Source organism: Mustelus asterias, chromosome 31 (genome assembly GCF_964213995.1).
Source record: "Mustelus asterias chromosome 31, sMusAst1.hap1.1, whole genome shotgun sequence".
Taxonomy (NCBI): domain Eukaryota; kingdom Metazoa; phylum Chordata; class Chondrichthyes; order Carcharhiniformes; family Triakidae; genus Mustelus; species Mustelus asterias.
The window spans coordinates 7,846,630-7,863,622 of record NC_135831.1 but is presented as its reverse complement, the minus strand read 5'-3'; the positions used below and the strand labels follow the sequence as shown (position 1 = coordinate 7,863,622).

At 59.4% G+C, this 16,993-nt stretch overlaps 1 protein-coding gene across 1 annotated transcript in view; it reads right to left on the bottom strand.

Annotated features, from left to right (window-relative positions):
- Positions 1 to 2,404: 2,404 nt before the first annotated feature.
- Positions 2,405 to 16,993, bottom strand: part of neurl4 (neuralized E3 ubiquitin protein ligase 4) — a 114,533-nt gene continuing 99,944 nt past the window's right edge. The window contains exon 24 of the mRNA XM_078200784.1: positions 2,405 to 2,568. Coding sequence (XP_078056910.1) covers positions 2,405 to 2,568 — 164 coding nt within the window. The remainder of the gene's footprint in view (positions 2,569 to 16,993) is intronic.

The following is a 16,993-nucleotide window of genomic DNA, read 5'->3' as shown; positions in this document are numbered from 1 at the left end:
GGGAGGGGTGCGTGGGGGGAGGGTGCGTGGGGGAGGGTGCGTGGGGGAGGGGTGCGTGGGGGAGGGTGCGTGGGGGAGGGTGCGTGGGGGAGGGTGCGTGGGGGAGGGTGCGTGGGGGAGGGTGCGTGGGGGAGGGTGCGTGGGGGAGGGTGGTGCGTGGGGGAGGGTGCGTGGGGGAGGGTGCGTGGGGAGGGTGCGTGGGGGAGGGTGCGTGGGGGAGGGTGCGTGGGGGGAGGGTGCGTGGGGGAGGGTGCGTGGGGGAGGGTGCGTGGGGGAGGGTGCGTGGGTGGGAGGGTGCGTGGGGGAGGGTGCGTGGGGGAGGGTGCGTGGGGGAGGGGGCGTGGGGGAGGGGGCGTGGGGGAGGGGGCGTGGGGGAGGGGGCGTGGGGGAGGGGGCGTGGGGGAGGGGGCGTGGGGGAGGGGGCGTGGGGGAGGGGGCGTGGGGGAGGGGGCGTGGGGAGGGGGCGTGGGGGAGGGGGCGTGGGGGAGGGGGCGTGGGGGAGGGGGCGTGGGGGAGGGGGCGTGGGGGAGGGGGCGTGGGGGAGGGGGCGTGGGGGAGGGGGCGTGGGGGAGGGGGCGTGGGGGAGGGGGCGTGGGGGAGGGGGCGTGGGGGAGGGGGCGTGGGGGAGGGGGCGTGGGGGAGGGGGCGTGGGGGAGGGGGCGTGGGGGAGGGGGCGTGGGGGAGGGGGCGTGGGGGAGGGGGCGTGGGGGAGGGGGCGTGGGGGAGGGGGCGTGGGGGAGGGGGCGTGGGGGAGGGGGCGTGGGGGAGGGGGCGTGGGGGAGGGGGCGTGGGGGAGGGGGCGTGGGGGAGGGGGCGTGGGGGAGGGGGCGTGGGGGAGGGGGCGTGGGGGAGGGGGCGTGGGGGAGGGGGCGTGGGGGAGGGGGCGTGGGGGAGGGGATTGGCGCCCCATCCATCAACTTCAACATCCACTCCCTCCACCACCGACGCCCAGTAGCAGCCGTGTGTACCATCTACAGGATTCACTGCAGCGACTCACCAACGAAGGGAAGTAGGAGGATTGTTCGAGAGCTTCAAGTTTTTAGGTGTCCAGATCACCAACAACCTGTCCTGGTCCCCCCCATGTCGACACTATAGTTAAGAAAGCCCCACCAACGCCTCTACTTTCTCAGGAGGCGAAGGAAATTTGGCATGTCAGCTACGACTCTCACCAACTTTTACAGATTCCCCATAGAAAGCATTCTTTCTGGTTGTATCACAGCTTGGTCTGGGCTCCTGCTCTGCCCAAGACCGCAAGGGACTACAGAAGGTCGTGAATGTAGCCCAATCCATCACTCAAACCAGCCTCCCATCCATTGACTCTGTCTACACTTCCTGCTGCCTCGGGGAAAAGCAGCCAGCATAATCAAGGACCCCCCACACCCCGGACATTCTCTCTTCCACCTTCTCCCGTCGGGGGAAAAAGATACAAAAGTCTGAGGTCACGCACAAACCGACTCAAGAACAGCTTCTTCCCTGCTGCTGTCAGACTTTTGAATGGACCTACCTCACATTAAGTTGATCTTTCTCTACACCCTAGCTATGACTGTAACACTACATTCTGCACCCTCTCCTTTCCTTCTCTATGAACGGTATGCTTTGTCTGTATCGCGGGCAGGAAACAATACTTTTCACTGTATCCCAATACCTGTGACAATAATAAATCAAATCAATACTCCTTGGACAGCACCTTCCAAACCCGCGACCTCTACCATCTAGAAGGATAAGGAGAGCAGATGCCTGGGAACACCCCCACCTGGAGGTTCCCCCTCCGAGCCACTTGGAATTATATTGGCCACTCCCCTCACTGTCGCTGGGGTCAGAACCCTGGAACTCCCTCCCCAACAGCACCTTTCACAGCTCGCGTCACTGACAAATCATAGATCATAGAATCATAGAAACCCTACAGTGCAGAAGGAGGCCATTCGGCCCATCGAGTCTGCACCGACCACAATCCCACCCAGGCCCTACCCCCACATATTTACCCGCTAATCCCTCTAACCTACACATCTCAGGACTCTAAGGGGCAATTTTTAACCTGGCCAATCAACCTAACCCGCACATCTTTGGACTGTGGGAGGAAGCTGGAGCACCCGGAGGAAACCCACGCAGACACGAGGAGAATGTGCAAACTCCACACAGACAGTGACCCGAGCCGGGAATCAAACCCGGGACCCTGGAGCTGTGAAGCAGCAGTGCTAACCCGCTGTGCCACCGTGCCGCCCCACAAGTCCACTTGCAACCCTGGAGCTTCTGACCGCCACACCATCAAACCGTTCGCACAGTCCACATGGTCACTGGTAGATCGGAGAACCTCTTGTGGGTTCCCCAGTGCGCCCCCCTCCCCCCCCCCCCCCTGCACCCAGCCGGCCCGCCGAAGGAGCGGTACTGGTTTGACCGCGGCTGCTCACCTTATCTTAGGGCAGAATCGGTCCTGTCCCACGTATCGCATTGTTGGCGACAGGCTGACTTTCACAATGTCCTTCTCCTGAACACTGTTCTCCTCGGGGTCGTTATATCCGTTCTGGAGCTCGGCTTTCGCCTGCTTGGTGCAGAATATCGACGCGCTCCCTGCTTCGGTTCGGAGGCGGCGGCGGAGAGGAAAGAGGGCGGAGGAGAGGAGTCAAAGGGCAGAGGTGAAGAGGTCAAGGGCAGAGACAGTGGAGAGGTCAAAGGGCAAAAGAAACGTGAGAAGAAACAGAAGACAAGATTTTAATTCTTGCGCGAGGATCATCCACCAACATCAGAACTCAGCATCGCTGGCAACGACTATTCAAAATAGTGAGCTTTACTAATCCCGTGCTGTACCTGTCCTGGGGGTGTTCGATGGGGACAGTGTAGAGGGAGCTTTACTCTGTATCTAACCCCGTGCTGTACCAGTCCTGGGAGTGTTTGATGGGGGACAGTGTAGAGGGAGCTTTACTCTGTACCTAACCCCGTGCTGTACCTGTCCTGGGAGTGTTTGATGGGGGACAGTGTAGAGGGAGCTTTACTCTGTATCTAACCCCGTGCTGTACCTGTCCTGGGAGTGTTTGATGGGGGACAGTGTAGAGGGAGCTTTACTCTGTATCTAACCCCGTGCTGTACCTGTCCTGGGAGTGTTTGATGGGGACAGTGTAGAGGGAGCTTTACTCTGTATCTAACCCCGTGCTGTACCTGTCCTGGGAGTGTTTGATGGGGACAGTGTAGAGGGAGCTTTACTCTGTATCTAACCCCGTGCTGTACCTGTCCTGGGAGTGTTTGATGGGGATAGTGTAGAGGGAGCTTTACTCTGTATCTAACCCCGTGCTGTTCCTGTCCTGGGAGTGTTTGATGGGGGACAGTGTAGAGGGAGCTTTACTCAGTATCTAACCCCGTGCTGTACCTGTCCTGGGAGTGTTTGATGGGGACAGTGTAGAGGGAGCTTTACTCTGTATCTAACCCCGTGCTGTACCTGTCCTGGGAGTGTTTGATGGGGATAGTGTAGAGGGAGCTTTACTCTGTATCTAACCCCGTGCTGTACCTGTCCTGGGAGTGTTTGATGGGGGACAGTGTAGAGGGAGCTTTACTCAGTATGTAACCCCGTGCTGTACCTGTCCTGGGAGTGTTTGATGGGGGACAGTGTAGAGGGAGCTTTACTCTGTATCTAACCCCGTGCTGTACCTGTCCTGGGAGTGTTTGATGGGGACAGTGTAGAGGGAGCTTTACTCTGTATCTAATATCTGCTGTTTATTTCCTTATTTTTTTAAATTATTGTTTCATCGGACGCGGGTGTTGCTGGATGGGCCAGCAGTTGTTGCCCATCGCGAATTGCCCTTGAACTGAGTGTCTCATAGAAATCATAGAAAGAAATAATAGAATCCCTACAGTACAGAAAGAGGCCATTCGGCCCATCGAGTCTGCACCGACCACAATCCCACCCAGGCCCTACCCCCACATATTTTACCCACTAATCCCTCTAACCTACGCATCTCAGGACACTAAGGGGCAATTTTTAGCATGGCCAATCAACCTAACCCGCACATCTTTGGACTGTGGGGGGAAATCGGAGCACCCGGAGGAAACCCACGCAGACACGAGGAGAATGTACAAACTCCACACAGACAGTGACCCAAGCCGGGAATCGAACCCAGGTCCCTGGAGCTGTGAAGCAGCAGTGCTAACCACTGTGCTACCGTGCCGCTACCGTACCGTGTCTCGCTCGGCCATTTCAGAGGGCAGCTGGGAGCCAACCACATTGGCTGTGGTTCTGGAGTCACATGTAGGCCAGACCGGGTAAGGACGGCAGATTTCCTTCCCTGAAGCAAATCAGTGAACCAGATGGGTTTATCTGACAATGCTTTCATGGTCATCTTTAGATTTTTAATTCCAGATGTGTTTTTATTGAATTCAAATTTCGCCGTCTGCCGTGGTGGGATTCGAACCCGGGGCCTCAGAGCATTACCCTGGGCCTCTGGATTACCAGTCCAGCGACAATACCACTAGACCACTGCCTCCCCCAAAATGAAAATATCAGGTAAACCCAATAGAAATTGAAATGTTTTCTGCCGGTTAAGCAGCTTAAGGCAGGTACAGGTCTACCTAGCAACACTGCAAACAGATGTTAACCCAAGGCAAGCTGGTAACAATGGGGAACAGAGCATAAAGGGTTTCCAATAAGGAGCTGGCGGCTCAAAGGACGAGCCGAGGTGTGAACCTTGCATTCACACCCTACAAGGTAAGACTCTCGAAATGAAGGCAATTAAGTCCGACTCCTGAAGAAGTTAGTTCAGATCAGGGAAGATCAAAAGGGGAAACAAAAAAAACTGTACATCAGGAGGTGATTAAACCCGTGCCAGGGGGAACTCCTTCAGAACTCAGCCACAGCAGGAATAGCTGTTTAGTTCCCAGCAAGCCAAGTCCGCGAAGAAAGCCCGTCTTGAGAAAGCCAGTTGCTTGCTCAGAAGCAAACTCCAAAGAGATGCCACTGCCCAGTGTGGTAACGGTTACTGGATTTTTTTTTGGTCCTAGGTTATTAAAAATCGACAAGGTGTTGCGAAATGTTCGGAAGGAATCGGTGCAATAAAGGTCATTTGGAACAGGGCAAGGTTGGTGATACTGTGCACAGCCGTTGCCTTTGTACATTTATTATATTGTTTATCTCATGATTTAGTGAACATTCACTTTATTTATCATCACAAAGCGTATGGGGCACCATTCTCTGGAGTTCAAATCTTTCCTCCCATTGCAAGTACAACAGAGGACAGTTGTTTGTAGTCCCCTTCGAGATTTGGAATAACCCAGCGTTAACCATCAGTTATACTGTTAACAATTACTTTTAGTTGTTGCATCATCGTCTATCGCGCCAGGTAAGAACAGATTTTCCTGTGTTCTCATCGCCAGAGTTCACGTGGCAACAAGTTAAGAACAGGACAGGGTCTCTTTCTTGAGAAAAAGTGGTTGTTGGGGGTGGGGTGGTAACTTGTTAAGGTCTTCAGAATTCCGAAAGCTTTTGATGGAGTGGACACAGAATGTCTCACGGCACGGTGGCACAGCGGTCAGCGCTGCGAGCTCACGCAGCGGTCAGCACTGCTCACACAGCGGTCAGCACTGCGAGCTCACACAGCGGTCAGCACTGCCCGCTCACACAGCGGTCAGCACTGCTCGCTCACACAGCGGTCAGCACTGCCCGCTCACACAGCGGTCAGCGCTGCGAGCTCACGCAGCGGTCAGCACTGCTCACACAGCGGTCAGCACTGCGAGCTCACACAGCGGTCAGCACTGCCCGCTCACAGCGGTCAGCACTGCTCGCTCACACAGCGGTCAGCGCTGCTAGCTCACACAGCGGTCAGCGCTGCGAGCTCACACAGCGGTCAGCGCTGCGAGCTCACACAGCGGTCAGCGCTGCGAGCTCACACAGCGGTCAGCACTGCCCGCTCACACAGCGGTCAGCACTGCCCGCTCACACAGCGGTCAGCACTGCCCGCTCACACAGCGGTCAGCACTGCCCGCTCACACAGCGGTCAGCGCTGCCCGCTCACACAGCGGTCAGCGCTGCGAGCTCACACAGCGGTCAGCGCTGCTCGCTCACACAGCGGTCAGCACTGCTCGCTCACACAGCGGTCAGCGCTGCTCGCTCACACAGCGGTCAGCGCTGCTCGCTCACACAGCGGTCAGCGCTGCTCGCTCACACAGCGGTCAATGCTGCTCGCTCACACAGCGGTCAGCACTGCTCGCTCACACAGCGGTCAGCACTGCTCGCTCACACAGCGGTCAGCACTGCTCGCTCACACAGCGGTCAGCGCTGCTAGCTCACACAGCGGTCAGCACTGCCCGCTCACACAGCGGTCAGCACTGCCCACTCACACAGCGGTCAGCACTGCCAGCTCACACAGCGGTCAGCACTGCGAGCTCACACAGCGGTCAGCACTGCTCGCTCACACAGCGGTCAGCACTGCGAGCTCACACAGCGGTCAGCACTGCTCGCTCACACAGCGGTCAGCACTGCTCGCTCACACAGCGGTCAGCACTGCTCGCTCACACAGCGGTCAGCACTGCTCGCTCACACAGCGGTCAGCACTGCCCGCTCACACAGCGGTCAGCACTGCTCGCTCACACAGCGGTCAGCACTGCCAGCTCACACAGCGGTCAGCACTGCCCGCTCACACAGCGGTCAGCACTGCTCGCTCACACAGCGGTCAGCACTGCGTGCTCACACAGCGGTCAGCACTGCGTGCTCACACAGCGGTCAGCACTGCTAGCTCACACAGCGGTCAGCACTGCCCGCTCACACAGCGGTCAGCACTGCTCGCTCACACAGCGGTCAGCACTGCCCGCTCACACAGCGGTCAGCGCTGCCCGCTCACACAGCGGTCAGCACTGCCCGCTCACACAGCGGTCAGCACTGCCCGCTCAACAGCGGTCAGCGCTGCGAGCTCACACAGCGGTCAGCACTGCCCGCTCACACAGCGGTCAGCACTGCTCGCTCACACAGCGGTCAGCACTGCTCGCTCACACAGCGGTCAGCACTGCCCGCTCACACAGCGGTCAGCACTGCCCGCTCACACAGCGGTCAGCACTGCTCGCTCACACAGCGGTCAGCACTGCTCGCTCACACAGCGGTCAGCACTGCTCGCTCACACAGCGGTCAGCACTGCCAGCTCACACAGCGGTCAGCACTGCGAGCTCACACAACGGTCAGCGCTGCTCGCTCACACAGCGGTCAGCACTGCTCGCTCACACAGCGGTCAGCACTGCTCGCTCACACAGCGGTCAGCACGGCCAGCTCACACAGCGGTCAGCGCTGCGAGCTCACACAGCGGTCAGCGCTGCCCCGCTCACACAGCGGTCAGCGCTGCGAGCTCACACAGCGGTCAGCGCTGCTCGCTCACACAGCGGTCAATGCTGCTCGCTCACACAGCGGTCAGCACTGCTCGCTCACACAGCGGTCAGCGCTGTGAGCTCACACAGCGGTCAGCACTGCCCGCTCACACAGCGGTCAGCACTGCCCGCTCACACAGCGGTCAGCACTGCCCGCTCACACAGCGGTCAGCGCTGCTAGCTCACACAGCGGTCAGCGCTGCTCGCTCACACAGCGGTCAGCACTGCTCGCTCACACAGCGGTCAGCACTGCTCGCTCACACAGCGGTCAGCACTGCTCACTCACACAGCGGTCAGCGCTGTGAGCTCACACAGCGGTCAGCGCTGCCCCGCTCACACAGCGGTCAGCGCTGCTCGCTCACACAGCGGTCAATGCTGCTCGCTCACACAGCGGTCAGCACTGCTCGCTCACACAGCGGTCAGCGCTGCGAGCTCACACAGCGGTCAGCGCTGCCCCGCTCACACAGCGGTCAGCGCTGCTCGCTCACACAGCGGTCAATGCTGCTCGCTCACACAGCGGTCAGCACTGCTCGCTCACACAGCGGTCAGCGCTGTGAGCTCACACAGCGGTCAGCACTGCCCGCTCACACAGCGGTCAGCACTGCCCGCTCACACAGCGGTCAGCACTGCTCGCTCACACAGCGGTCAGCGCTGCTAGCTCACACAGCGGTCAGCGCTGCTCGCTCACACAGCGGTCAGCACTGCTCGCTCACACAGCGGTCAGCACTGCTCGCTCACACAGCGGTCAGCACTGCTCGCTCACACAGCGGTCAGCACTGCTCGCTCACACAGCGGTCAGCACTGCGAGCTCACACAGCGGTCAGCACTGCGAGCTCACACAGCGGTCAGCACTGCGAGCTCACACAGCGGTCAGCACTGCGAGCTCACACAGCGGTCAGCACTGCGAGCTCACACAGCGGTCAGCACTGCGAGCTCACACAGCGGTCAGCACTGCTCGCTCACACAGCGGTCAGCACTGCTCGCTCACACAGCGGTCAGCACTGCTCGCTCACACAGCGGTCAGCACTGCTCGCTCACACAGCGGTCAGCACTGCGAGCTCACACAGCGGTCAGCACTGCCCGCTCACACAGCGGTCAGCACTGCCCGCTCAACAGCGGTCAGCGCTGCGAGCTCACACAGCGGTCAGCACTGCGAGCTCACACAGCGGTCAGCACTGCCCGCTCACACAGCGGTCAGCACTGCTCGCTCACACAGCGGTCAGCGCTGCGAGCTCACACAGCGGTCAGCACTGCCCGCTCACACAGCGGTCAGCGCTGCGAGCTCACACAGTGGTCAGCACTGCTCGCTCACACAGCGGTCAGCACTGCCCGCTCACACAGCGGTCAGCACTGCCCGCTCACACAGCGGTCAGCACTGCTCGCTCACACAGCGGTCAGCGCTGCTCGCTCACACAGCGGTCAGCACTGCTCGCTCACACAGCGGTCAGCACTGCTCGCTCACACAGCGGTCAGCGCTGCCAGCTCACACAGTGGTCAGCACTGCTCGCTCACACAGCGGTCAGCGCTGCTTGCTCACACAGCGGTCAGCGCTGCTCGCTCACACAGCGGTCAGCACTGCTCGCTCACACAGCGGTCAGCGCTGCGAGCTCACACAGCGGTCAGCACTGCTCGCTCACACAGCGGTCAGCGCTGCGAGCTCACACAGCGGTCAGCACTGCCAGCTCACACAGCGGTCAGCACTGCTAGCTCACACAGCGGTCAGCGCTGCTAGCTCACACAGCGGTCAGCGCTGCCCCGATCACACAGCGGTCAGCACTGCCCGCTCACACAGCGGTCAGCACTGCTCGCTCACACAGCGGTCAGCACTGCCCGCTCACACAGCGGTCAGCACTGCTCGCTCACACAGCGGTCAGCGCTGCGAGCTCACACAGCGGTCAGCGCTGCCCCGCTCACACAGCGGTCAGCGCTGCTCGCTCACACAGCGGTCAATGCTGCTCGCTCACACAGCGGTCAGCACTGCTCGCTCACACAGCGGTCAGCGCTGTGAGCTCACACAGCGGTCAGCACTGCCCGCTCACACAGCGGTCAGCACTGCCCGCTCACACAGCGGTCAGCACTGCTCGCTCACACAGCGGTCAGCGCTGCTAGCTCACACAGCGGTCAGCGCTGCTCGCTCACACAGCGGTCAGCACTGCTCGCTCACACAGCGGTCAGCACTGCTCGCTCACACAGCGGTCAGCACTGCTCGCTCACACAGCGGTCAGCACTGCTCGCTCACACAGCGGTCAGCACTGCGAGCTCACACAGCGGTCAGCACTGCGAGCTCACACAGCGGTCAGCACTGCGAACTCACACAGCGGTCTGCACTGCGAGCTCACACAGCGGTCAGCACTGCGAGCTCACACAGCGGTCAGCACTGCTCGCTCACACAGCGGTCAGCACTGCTCGCTCACACAGCGGTCAGCACTGCTCGCTCACACAGCGGTCAGCACTGCGAGCTCACACAGCGGTCAGCACTGCGAGCTCACACAGCGGTCAGCACTGCGAGCTCACACAGCGGTCAGCACTGCGAGCTCACACAGCGGTCAGCACTGCGAGCTCACACAGCGGTCAGCACTGCCCGCTCACACAGCGGTCAGCACTGCCCGCTCAACAGCGGTCAGCGCTGCGAGCTCACACAGCGGTCAGCACTGCGAGCTCACACAGCGGTCAGCACTGCCCGCTCACACAGCGGTCAGCACTGCCCGCTCACACAGCGGTCAGCACTGCTCGCTCACACAGCGGTCAGCGCTGCGAGCTCACACAGCGGTCAGCACTGCCCGCTCACACAGCGGTCAGCACTGCCCGCTCACACAGCGGTCAGCACTGCCCGCTCACACAGCGGTCAGCACTGCCCGCTCACACAGCGGTCAGCACTGCTCGCTCACACAGCGGTCAGCGCTGCTCGCTCACACAGCGGTCAGCACTGCCCGCTCACACAGCGGTCAGCACTGCTCGCTCACACAGCGGTCAGCGCTGCTTGCTCACACAGCGGTCAGCGCTGCTCGCTCACACAGCGGTCAGCACTGCTCGCTCACACAGCGGTCAGCGCTGCGAGCTCACACAGCGGTCAGCACTGCCAGCTCACACAGCGGTCAGCACTGCTCGCTCACACAGCGGTCAGTACTGCCCGCTCACACAGCGGTCAGCACTGCCCGCTCACACAGCGGTCAGCACTGCTCGCTCACACAGCGGTCAGCGCTGCGAGCTCACACAGCGGTCAGCACTGCTCGCTCACACAGCGGTCAGCGCTGCTCGCTCACACAGCGGTCAGCGCTGCTCGCTCACACAGCGGTCAGCACTGCGAGCTCACACAGCGGTCAGCACTGCGAGCTCACACAGCGGTCAGCACTGCGAGCTCACACAGCGGTCAGCACTGCCAGCTCACACAGCGGTCAGCACTGCTCGCTCACACAGCGGTCAGTACTGCCCGCTCACACAGCGGTCAGCACTGCGAGCTCACACAGCGGTCAGCACTGCCCGCTCACACAGCGGTCAGCGCTGCTAGCTCACACAGCGGTCAGCGCTGCCCCGATCACACAGCGGTCAGCACTGCTCGCTCACACAGCGGTCAGCACTGCGAGCTCACACAGCGGTCAGCGCTGCTAGCTCACACAGCGGTCAGCGCTGCTCGCTCACACAGCGGTCAGCACTGCTCGCTCACGCAGCGGTCAGCACTGCGAGCTCACGCAGCGGTCAGCACTGCTCGCTCACACAGCGGTCAGCACTGCGAGCTCACGCAGCGGACAGCACTGCTCGCTCACACAGCGGTCAGCGCTGCCCGCTCACACAGCGGTCAGCACTGCCCGCTCACACAGCGGTCAGCACTGCTCGCTCACACAGCGGTCAGCGCTGCCCGCTCACACAGCGGTCAGCGCTGCCAGCTCACACAGCGGTCAGCACTGCCAGCTCACACAGCGGTCAGCACTGCTCGCTCACACAGCGGTCAGCGCTGCGAGCTCACACAGCGGTCAGCGCTGCGAGCTCACACAGCGGTCAGCACTGCCAGCTCACACAGCGGTCAGCGCTGCCCGCTCACACAGCGGTCAGAGCTGCTCGCTCACACAGCGGTCAGCGCTGCCCCGCTCACACAGCGGTCAGCGCTGCTAGCTCACACAGCGGTCAGCACTGCCCGCTCACACAGCGGTCAGCACTGCTCGCTCACACAGCGGTCAGCGCTGCGAGCTCACACAGCGGTCAGCACTGCCCGCTCACACAGCGGTCAGCACTGCCCGCTCACACAGCGGTCAGCACTGCGAGCTCACACAGCGGTCAGCACTGCTCGCTCACACAGCGGTCAGCACTGCCCGCCCACACAGCGGTCAGCACTGCGAGCTCACACAGCGGTCAGCACTGCCCGCTCACACAGCGGTCAGCACTGCCCGCTCACACAGCGGTCAGCACTGCTCGCTCACACAGCGGTCAGCACTGCCCGCTCACACAGCGGTCAGCACTGCCCGCTCACACAGCGGTCAGCACTGCCCGCTCACACAGCGGTCAGCACTGCTCGCTCACACAGCGGTCAGCACTGCCCGCTCACACAGCGGTCAGCGCTGCGAGCTCACACAGCGGTCAATGCTGCTCGCTCACAGAGCGGTCAGCGCTGCTCGCTCACACAGCGGTCAGCGCTGCGAGCTCACACAGCGGTCAGCACTGCCCGCTCACACAGCGGTCAGCACTGCCCGCTCACACAGCGGTCAGCACTGCCCGCTCACACAGCGGTCAGCACTGCTCGCTCACACAGCGGTCAGCACTGCCCGCTCACACAGCGGTCAGCGCTGCGAGCTCACACAGCGGTCAATGCTGCTCGCTCACAGAGCGGTCAGCGCTGCTCGCTCACACAGCGGTCAGCGCTGCGAGCTCACACAGCGGTCAATGCTGCTCGCTCACACAGCGGTCAGCGCTGCTCGCTCACACAGCGGTCAGCGCTGCGAGCTCACACAGCGGTCAGCACTGCCCGCTCACACAGCGGTCAGCACTGCCCGCTCACACAGCGGTCAGCACTGCGAGCTCACACAGCGGTCAGCACTGCCCGCTCACACAGCGGTCAGCACTGCCCGCTCACACAGCGGTCAGCACTGCCCGCTCACACAGCGGTCAGCACTGCCCGCTCACACAGCGGTCAGCACTGCCCGCTCACACAGCGGTCAGCACTGCTCGCTCACACAGCGGTCAGCGCTGCTAGCTCACACAGCGGTCAGCGCTGCCCCGCTCACACAGCGGTCAGCACTGCTCGCTCACACAGCGGTCAGCACTGCCCGCTCACACAGCGGTCAGCGCTGCGAGCTCACACAGCGGTCAATGCTGCTCGCTCACACAGCGGTCAGCGCTGCTCGCTCACACAGCGGTCAGCGCTGCGAGCTCACACAGCGGTCAATGCTGCTCGCTCACACAGCGGTCAGCACTGCGTGCTCACACAGCGGTCAGCACTGCGAGCTCACACAGCGGTCAGCACTGCCCGCTCACACAGCGGTCAGCACTGCCCGCTCACACAGCGGTCAGCACTGCCCGCTCACACAGCGGTCAGCACTGCCCGCTCACACAGCGGTCAGCACTGCGAGCTCACACAGCGGTCAGCACTGCCCGCTCACACAGCGGTCAGCACTGCCCGCTCACACAGCGGTCAGCACTGCTCGCTCACACAGCGGTCAGCACTGCCCGCTCACACAGCGGTCAGCACTGCTCGCTCACACAGCGGTCAGCACTGCCCGCTCACACAGCGGTCAGCACTGCCCGCTCACACAGCGGTCAGCACTGCTCGCTCACACAGCGGTCAGCACTGCCCGCTCACACAGCGGTCAGCACTGCCCGCTCACACAGCGGTCAGCACTGCGAGCTCACACAGCGGTCAGCACTGCGAGCTCACACAGCGGTCAGCACTGCCCGCTCACACAGCGGTCAGCACTGCGAGCTCACACAGCGGTCAGCACTGCTCGCTCACACAGCGGTCAGCACTGCTCGCTCACACAGCGGTCAGCACTGCTCGCTCACAGCTCCAGGGACCCGGGTTCAATTCCCGGCTCGGGGTCACTGTCTGTGCGTAGTCTGCATGTTCTCCCCGTGTCTGCGTGGGTTTCCTCCGGGTGCTCCGGTTTCCACCCACAGTCTGGTTAGGGCGCACTGGCCGAGCTAAATTCTCCCTCAGTGTTACCCGGACAGGCGCCGGAGTGTGGCCACTAGGGGATTTTCACAGTAACTTCACTGCAGTGTTAATGTAAGCCTACTTGTGACACTAATAAATAAAAAATTTTGAACCCTCCTGGTGACAGTTTGCTCCTAACCTCACGTCTTGGGCAAAGACTGATGTGAAATATTCATTTAACACCTCAGCCATGCCTCCCGCCCCTAGCCGAGCCTTCAAACTGGTTTTGAACAAAAGAAAAGTTCCAAGTTTATTTATTAGTCTCAAGTAAGGCTTACACTAACACTGCAACAAAGTTACTGTGGAAATTCCCCTAATCGCCACAGTCCAGCGCCTGTTCGGGTCAATACACCCTAACCAGCACGTCTTTCGGAGGAAACCGGAGCACCCGGAGGAAACCCACGCAGACACGGGGAGAACATGCAGACTCCACACACTGACCCAAGCCGGGAATCGAACCCAGGTCCCTGGCTGCTGTGAGGCAGCAGTGCTAACCCACTGTGCCACCCCCATACTGATACACTGATCCCAGAAGTATTGAATTCCAGCCACACTTTTGGGGATTTTGAAAATTAAAACATTTATTAACAAGGAGGAGGGGGGAACGCAAGGACACAAGATCAAAATTACACACAGTTAGAACGGTTTTACAAAACATTCCCCCCCCCAAAAAAAAAAACCCCGCTTGGTCAGGACGCACAGGCAAACGGCTTCTAGGGAACACTCCTTTATAGATGTAGATATCCAAGCCCGAAATTTGAGGATCTTTATGCCGAGCTAGCGGGAGGTCTAACATACAAAACTAGACAACAGCCATACCTATCAACAGTTGGAATTGGATCAGGATTCAAGAAAATTAGTAACAACTAACATTATGAATGAGGGGGTGACACAGTGGGTTAGCACTGCTGCCTCACAGCGCCAGGGACCCGGGTTCGATTCCCGGCTCGGGTCACTGTCTGTGTGGAGTTTGCACGTTCTCCCCCATGTCTGCGTGGGTTTCCTCCGGGTGCTCCGGTTTCCTCCCACACTCCAAAGATGTGCGGGGTTAGGTGGATTGGCCGTGCTAAATTGCCCCTTTAGTGTCAGGGGGTGGGCTCGCTAGGGTAAATGCATGGGGATAGGGCCCGGGTGGGAGTGTGGTCGGTGCAGATCCGATGGGCCGAATGGCTTCCTTCTGCACTGGAGGATTCTACGATTCTTAACGTGCTGTACACCCTTCGACGATGAGAACATTCGAGGCTGGTGAGAGAGGTTTTTTGATAGGAGAAGGAGTCGAGCGTTATGGGGGGAGGGGGGGGGCGGGGGGAGAGAGTCGGAGAAACAGGCAGGAATGGCCACAATCAAATCAGGCATGATCTTATTGAGTGGTGGAGGAGGTTGGACGGGTAAATGGCCTATTCCTGTTCCTATTTATTATGCTCTTCGAAGAATCTTAGAATCCCTACAGCACAGAAAGAGGCCATTCGGCCCATCGAGTCTGCACCGACCACAATCCCACCCAGGCCCTACCCCCACATCCCTACATATTTTACCCACTAATCCCTCTAACCTACGCATCCCAGGACACTAAGGGGCAATTTTAGCTTTGCCAATCAACTTAACCCGCACATCTTTGGACTGTGGGAGGAAACCGGAGCACCCGGAGGAAACCCACGCAGACACGAGGAGAATGTGCAAACTCCACACAGACAGTGACCCGAGCCGGGAATCGAACTCAGGTTCATGGAGCTGTGAAGCAGCAGTGCGAAACACTGTGCTACCGTGCCACCCTATGTTTAAGTACATAAAGTACATTAAGCATATATATATGTACATATACGTACCTTTATTCCACAGGTTATTTAGAGTCAGAGTGGTAGAGTAATACAACATAGGGCGGCACTGTAGCACAGTGGTTAGCACTGCAGCCTCACAGCACCAGGGACCCGGGTTCGATTCCCAGCTTGGGTCACTGTCTGTGTGGAGTTTGCACATTCTCCCCGTGTCTGCGTGGGTTTCCTCCAAACGAGGGTAAATACATGGGGTTATGGGGATAGGGCCCGGGTGGGATTGTGGCCGGTGCAGACTCGATGGGCCGAATGGTCTCCTTCAGCACTGTAGGATTTGACGATTCTATCCCGCAAGGATTGGTTTCAATATGTCCATTTGCTCAGTCTTCTGCGGGTGCTATAGTTCAAGGTACCAGGGGTAAGTTTACTGCAAGACATTCCCAAAGTCGTGGTAGGCTAAATAGTGTTTTAATAACAGGAGTTACTCCGGAAGATCATTTGGGAGACCTCGAAGAGGTCTTTGAATCGAGGGGATTTAAAGAGACGGGAGGGGGAATCTGGAGTGCACTGCCAGGGAAGGTGGTGGCAGAGGGCAGAAACCTTAGAACCTTTAAAAAGTATTTCATCATAGAATTATAGAATCCCCACAGTGCAGAAGGCCCTTCGACCTATAAGGTCTGCACCAACAACAATCCCACCGAGGCTCTACCCCTGTAACCTCACACATTTACCCCGCCAATCCCTCTAACCTACCTCCCGGGGCACTAAGGGACAATTTAGCATGGCCAATCCACCTTCTCTCAAGCGCCACAGCTGTCTCCAAGATCTCCTCACAGCACATCTTTGGACACTAAGGGGCAATTTAGCATGGCCAATCCACCTAACCCGCACATCTTTGGACATTAAGAGGCAATTTAGCATGGCCAATCCACCTAACCCGCACATCTTTGGACACTAAGGGGCAATTTAGCATGGCCAATCCACCTAACCTGCACATCTTTGGACACTAAGGGGCAATTTAGCATGGCCAATTCACCTAACCTGCACATCTTTGGACTGTGGGAGGGAACCGGAGCACCCGGAGGAAACCCACGTAGACACGGGGGGGAGAATGTGCAGACTCCGCACAGACAGTGACCCAAGCTGGGAATCGAACCCGGGTCCCTGGCACTGTGAGGCAGCGGTGCTAACCACTGTGCCACCCGTTGGGTGAGCGCTTGAAACATCAGAACATTCAAGGATATGGGACAAGTGCGGATAAATGGGGTTAGCGCGACTTTAGTGGCAGTTACCGTTGGTGCAGACTCGATGGGCCGAAGGGCCTTTTCTGCACTGTACGACTATGTTTAAGTACAAAAGGAATCTGGTGGAATTAGCCAAGGCAAAGTTACTGTCACTGTATTAAAGGTACACCACTCAACCTCACTTCCACCCTGCTGTGGAAATCCAACAAAATGTGCTTCCTGCTTTCTGAAACCAAGGATCTTCCTGGATGGCTGCTTCCCATCTTGCACCTTCTCTCAAGCGCCACAGCTGTCCCAGGATCTCCTCCCCACACGGCCAACAGCAAACTCAACATCTCCCCCCCACCTTTCTCCCTTTCAACTCTTACTCATGTCTCCTAGCACTCAACCTTCCCAAAATATAAAAGTCTTCCATGTTTTCTTCCGGTGTCCACTTACTGATCAAATAAAATTGGATAACCCCCTTTTATTTATGAAAGCTTCCCAAGTTGTAAAGGTCC